The sequence below is a fragment of the Euphorbia lathyris genome, chromosome 1 (genome assembly GCF_963576675.1).
Source record: "Euphorbia lathyris chromosome 1, ddEupLath1.1, whole genome shotgun sequence".
NCBI classification, from domain to species: domain Eukaryota; kingdom Viridiplantae; phylum Streptophyta; class Magnoliopsida; order Malpighiales; family Euphorbiaceae; genus Euphorbia; species Euphorbia lathyris.
The window spans coordinates 25,043,373-25,049,691 of NC_088910.1; the positions used below are offsets into that span (position 1 = coordinate 25,043,373).

Genomic DNA, 6,319 nt, shown 5'->3' on the forward strand with positions numbered 1-6,319 from the left:
TTTAAATATACTTACGGTTTTTAAGTGTGTTTGTATTGCATTTATTGGGTTTTATTTGGAACTTGTATTCTAAATTTTAATATATTACTGATTATAAAATATTTTTATAATGGCTGTTTTAGATGAAAACTAATAGTAATAAAAAGAAATTACTGTGCAGGGTTTGCAATATAGCCCTTACCATATCCATAAACAGAAATCAGAATCTTCAAATTCCCCGAGTTGCTTTGAAGGATAAAATTCATTTCCTGTAACGTTACTCATTTAAATCTGGATAAACCAGTCTCAAATGCTGTGCAATGTCAATTGAGTTTTATGAAACAATTGGAGAATATTTTTTTCTCGAGCTGTTTCACTAATTTAGCCTGTAAGATTATCTTCGCTCTTCCATTTGAGCATAACATTGTCCCAACTGCACAATATGTTTAACTTCGTTTATCGACTTGAAATGTACTGTTTTGAGAAAAACGAATGTTATTATATCTGTTACTGGAAACTCAAGCATGAACAAATGTCCTCAGCCATAAATCATACTACTCATAAGAAAACAGACAAGTTAAAACATAGTTCTACAATTTTTCACTACTAGTACAAACTGCAGCACAGCATCAATTCTGCAATGACATTTCCCAGCAAAGGCCGAGGCGATGCTTATGCTAGCACAACCGGTTGCTACTATTCCTAAAACAATTATCCGGCTCAGAATCTCACGAAAGAGGGAACTTCCCTAAACACATACACAAAATCCACTCTGGTAAATTTGAGCACCACCAACTAGAAAGATATGGCGCATGTTACCATTCAGCCAAAACTTTGAGCCCTGGCCAACCAACTTAAAAGGTCCATTAAGTACCATGAACTTAAATATTCTGTTAAGAAACTATCATAGTATCATCTCTCTCATCCATCCTATACTATCTGTAGCGCCTTCGAATCCAATATGATCCTGTTATCGACCCTTAATTTATGTAGTAATCATGTTGAACTGGAATCTGGAAAGCTGTTGAGGAATTGTTGATATAACAGGTCCATATCTCTGCAACCATGCAAGCAATGTGTTATAAGTTGGGAGTATCAAAATAGATTGTCGTGTCATAATTGGGTTGTGTAATTTACATATTGGTATAAATGCAACAAAAGTGATAATTGTGTCAAATGGGTCGTGTCAGGTGGGGTTGTCTATCGTGTTGTTCTGTCGCAAATTGACAGCCCTATTGTAAGTGTTGCATTAATTGATCAATATCCATTAAAAGAAAATCATAATAGTTCTGGACAAGAGGCTCCAATGCCATTTTTAAAGAAGGGTAAAGGTAATGCTGGGTGTGATGTGAAGAAGGATCGTTAATTAAGGATCAAGCATTATAATTTATACAATCCACTGTACTGTCTGGCATGCTTTTGAAGAAACAAAGTAAGTAAATAGCAGATAATGCACACTGAACTGTCAACAATAAGCTTAGATGAAATATCAGGATCATTTGACAGCTAACAACTGGTGTAAGGATACACAGAAATGCACTGACATCTTTCTAATGAGTAAAAATGGAAATAAAGGACAAAGAATCTCATTTGCCATATGCAAAAAATCTTTGCGATACATTAACTACTCCCGTTTTACATAACTTAAAAATGTTTGAATTCATTACACAAGGTATGTAAAACAAATCCAGCACTTGAAACCAGAAAATCACAAATAAACAGTTGAACTGGAATTAAATTTCAAATTATATGACAATACTGCACGGTCTTACCTGCACATTATCATAGAGTTCAAACAATGGGACAGCAAGAAGTTTCAAATTTTTGGGCACTGCAAAGTACTCTCTTTCAGACAAGTGAACAAGGTAAAGCTTCTTGCACTCCTGCATCAGCAACAATAGGTGAAAAGTAGTTAATCAATCTAACCAAAAATATGAAGGAAAAAAAAAAAAAAAAAAAACCCAAACAAGACAGCAGCGTGAAAAAATTTCACACTTCAGTTAACCTTAGGCTTTGTTATGTGGGGAGGGCAATATGGATACATAATGGTCTCAAAATTTGGCCTCCACCAGATGGCCACACACTCGCCGATCTGCACAAAAATATAAGAAATAAACATATAAGAAAATGGTGATATTTGAAAGTCAACTTAATCTAATGAACTCGGGGAAAGTTTAGAAAAATGCCACTCAATGATGGTTAAAACTTAAAAGGTAAGTTCTCAATACAAACTTGCATCCTGCTATCAAGATTGTGAGAATATGCAGATCTGTCTTGTACTAAATAGCATATTAAATGCTAATGAAGCCACAAAAAATGGTGGTAATCATAATTTCTTTTAATCAAATACGATAACAATATCAGCAACATGTAAATCTACAATTTTTCATCTCCAGTTCACAGATTGCAGTAGATATTTTAAGATGTTATATACCCACAATCATCAGTTTACACTTTACAGTGTCCCTGTTTATATCCTACACTAAAAAATGAGATAAGAGAGGAAATGATACCTGCCAGTCTGGCACCAAAGCAGGTGAATTAGCACCAAGTTTGCTTGTAAGCTTTCTCTTCAAACCCTCTATTTCTGTCATGTGTATGGACATTACAAGCAACATGAAAATATGTCAAAGAATAATGTAAAAGAAAATTAATCCTCCGCAATCCTAATGAAGGGAAGACATTATGATCATAATAGGAAATAAAATGAAAGTGGTACCATTCTCTCCTGGCTTTAGTCGTCCACCAGGCAATTTACAAAATGTGTTCCCTATTTGCAGAAGAAGTATATGAGGATGATTATGCTCCTGTACCTGCAAGGAATCCAACAATCTATATTACGCCAAAAGAAAGACAAGAGGCTTGAAGACCATGATTTCCACAAACTAAGAAGAGTATGCAAAGAAACCACAATCATATCTGGAAGTATCAGTCTAGTAGCATGTTATCTAATGAAGAAAGAAGCAAAAACACAAAGAACAATTGATTCTAAAAATACAATACATTTACAATATCCAAATTATAGTTTATCGCAGTCCAGACAGGCCAAGACATGATTATCGACAAATTGAACAATTCGGGACTCTAACCTAAATATAAAGTATGTTCAATAAGTGAAAATATTGCCATAAAACATATTCTTGAGACTGAAAAATTGTATTTCTTTTTTAATAATATACAGAAAGTTCAGAACTACAAGTTTGGAATTTTGCGAATAGTATTACTACAGATGCAAGGAATTGTAACAGGAATGAAACCCTATAGATTATAGTGCACTCGCTATCACGCCCAACTATTTGATTGAGTCTTGAAACAAACCCCCGTTGGCAAAATATAATATATAGAAGGGTCGTAAATCACAGAAAACCACTATTTGAGAACATAGCCAAATTGAATTGACATTACTATTTTTTAAATCCTTGCAAAGATAACTTTATGGCTTAAAGAGAAAAAGGATTTCTGTAATCATTTGAACTTGTAATATTAGGGGCAGATGTTCATAACACAATCTTCAAATTTCAAACCTACAAAAGCCAACTATTACATTTTTTCTAGGTGATTCTTTGTCAAAGTTCTGAAAAAAAAAAAAAAGATTCTTAGAGGAAAGAACAGGCAATGAGAATAATTTTTTGCTTTGGGCAAAAATATATGAGATAAATAAACTTGCTAAGTTAAAAACAGAACTTCTGCTGAAATATCCACGTTAAAATAGATCATACTAAAAAAAATAAAAGCATCCTACTAAGGACTAAAGATTAGCTAATAGTAATAAATACACCATGGAGATGGGCATGCTGATCAATTGGAAAATTTGCCAATGAAGGCCTTCATGTAGATAATTATTGTTCTGGAATCTGGATAAAACAATAAAATTTAAATTTAAACCCTATTTAAATTGAGCCCATGACTCCATATATCATTGGCCAATAAAGACAATGCGCTATCCGTAGGCTCGGGCAAATTGATCACATAGCATAACCGCACAAAAACAAATTTCCCAAAGATTGTTTATCTTTCTGCTATTCAAGAAAATCGAATAGTTGTCTCAGAATGAAGTTTTAGCAAACAGAAAATGCAGGTATCCAACTACGTAATGCAGGTGGAGAGTGAGAGAGAGGATAGTGCAATTGAGCCCATGACCCTATCTATATCATTGGCCAGTACAGATAATGGGCTACCCATAGGCTGGGGCAAATGGATCACACACATCACACACCATAACCCAACAAAAACAAATTATTAGAAGATTGTTTGTCTTTCAGCTTTTCAAGAAAATCTAACAGTTGTCTCAAAGTGAAGTTTTAGAAAACAGAAACGCAGGTATCCAACTAGGTAATGAAGGTGGAGAGTGTAAGAGAGAGGATAGTGCAATTGAAACAATACACCTTCAGTACTAAATAACAAATAATTCCACCTCAAAGATAGCTCAACATGTGAGTCGCAAACTATATTAACTTTCATTCCATGACTGTAACAAACCACAAGCCTCACTGTAATTTTTATTTCCCTGAGTTAGATAGAAAAAACAAGATGCTAATAAAATACAGTAGTAGCTAGAAGTTTATAGAGGTTCACCTTTTATAGCTATCAGATTATATAAATGATTCTTCAAAAAGAAAATACAACAGCATAATCATCCTCAAAGTTCTTCTCATAATGCTAAATTTTTTGTTTAGAAGCCAAATTGTTCAGAAACAAAATACGGCTGACGGTCAATTTAATCATCTATAATGAAATGAAATTCAAAACTTCAAATAAATATAATAGATACATCACAATTTAACATGTAAAATACCACAAATTCAACAATAAGGTGAACTGCAAGCAATAAGGACTGATAGGATAACGTTCATCTTGAAATCTATTAACACACATAACTGAAGAACATCAAATGAGCATTTACCAGTAAAATTGCTTCAACGCTTGTCCTCATCCCCTCCTTCATATAGCTATAAAACAGAATCCCATGAATAATCAAATACAGATCATATTTATGCAGGAGATCCACCGCATCCTAACATTTTCTAGTATTGTTTGTCGAAGTTGTCAAACTGAATGAAAGATTTTTCAGAAGCAAACTAAGAAACCAGGTTGAAGGTTAAGCCATTTTTTGCTCGGTGCGACATGCAAACGCGACATGGAGTTCCCAATTCCAGGTAGAATTCGAGGGGAAACAAAAACTAGGGTTTCTAACCACTGATCAATTACAAATACAACCGCACTAAGGTCGAAGTTATTGTCAGTATTTCATTAACCTAAGAACAAACGAAATGCAGCACAATGGTAAAAGATTCAAAACGTTTCCTTTCAGTGATCTACCTCCAGAATCAGACAGAGTGCGGAGGTTTATCTAGGGTTTTCAATAGTTCAACTAGTAAAAGTGAAAAAGCGAGCGAAAGAGAGTGAGTGAGAGAAAGGTTACTTGACTTTCATGCGAGCAAGACGATCAGCAACGGAGGTATCTTTCTCCATCTTTGGCTCTTTGGTGCCGAATGTATAGCTGGACAGAGGATAGGTGTTCACCACCGATGAGTTGACCATTATACTCTATCTTCGCGCCTGAAGTTAATCAATTTTCTCCAAGCTAAGCTTATTTCTTCCTATCCCAGGTTTGAAAGTCAGATTCAAAACTTTCCGGGATGTTGAGTCGGAGAAAGAAATAGAACAGGATCCCGGGTGGCAATGGCGACTTGCCAATTAAAATTCGAACCAACCACGGTCTTGCTAATTCCTTGTTTTCTACAATTGTCTCAAGTAACAGGGCGGTGCGGAAGTATCGGTGACCTACTAGTTTACAGCCGTTCGATCTAAATCAGGAGATGTATACATTTGAATTTAGGGTACATTACACCCATGGCCACTGAACTTTACCTTTTTTCACATTATAGCCACTGAACTTCATTTCTTCCCGGTATGGCCACTGAACTTCATACTATTTAATACCGGTTGCCACTCAATTTTAACTAATTTTTCAAAATGACCGTTAACGATCGTTAAAGATCTCAAAATGAAAATATTCAAAAATTAAAGTTTTTCATAACGATATTTACCATGAAACCACATTTCTTATTTTCAAAAATCATATTTTTTGGAGTTTTCTTTCTCTAAAAATTCATTTTCTCTCTTCTAACCAAACAGCACCCAAATAATTAACGCTTTGAATTTTTTATTTTTAGCCGTCAACGGTCGTGTTCAGACGTTAAGTGGCTACCGGTGTTAAAAATTATAAAGTTCAGTGGCCATACTGAGAAAAAATAAAGTTCAGTGGCTATAATATGAAAATGGGTAAAGTTCAGTGGCCATAAGTGTAATTTACCCTTTGAATGTACAATGTTAATGA

General features: G+C 34.5%; 1 protein-coding gene across 1 annotated transcript; it reads right to left on the bottom strand.

Moving 5' to 3' along the window:
- Positions 1 to 517: 517 nt before the first annotated feature.
- Positions 518 to 5,705, bottom strand: LOC136225683 (pre-mRNA cleavage factor Im 25 kDa subunit 2). The gene is made up of 7 exons (XM_066013793.1): positions 5,402 to 5,705; positions 4,883 to 4,928; positions 2,699 to 2,792; positions 2,493 to 2,566; positions 1,985 to 2,071; positions 1,752 to 1,862; positions 518 to 1,036 (listed from the first exon to the last, which is right to left on the bottom strand). Exons 1-7 carry the CDS (start codon positions 5,518 to 5,520, stop codon positions 965 to 967), a joined length of 603 nt encoding a protein of 200 aa, XP_065869865.1. The 5' UTR covers positions 5,521 to 5,705; the 3' UTR covers positions 518 to 964.
- Positions 5,706 to 6,319: the final 614 nt, after the last annotated feature.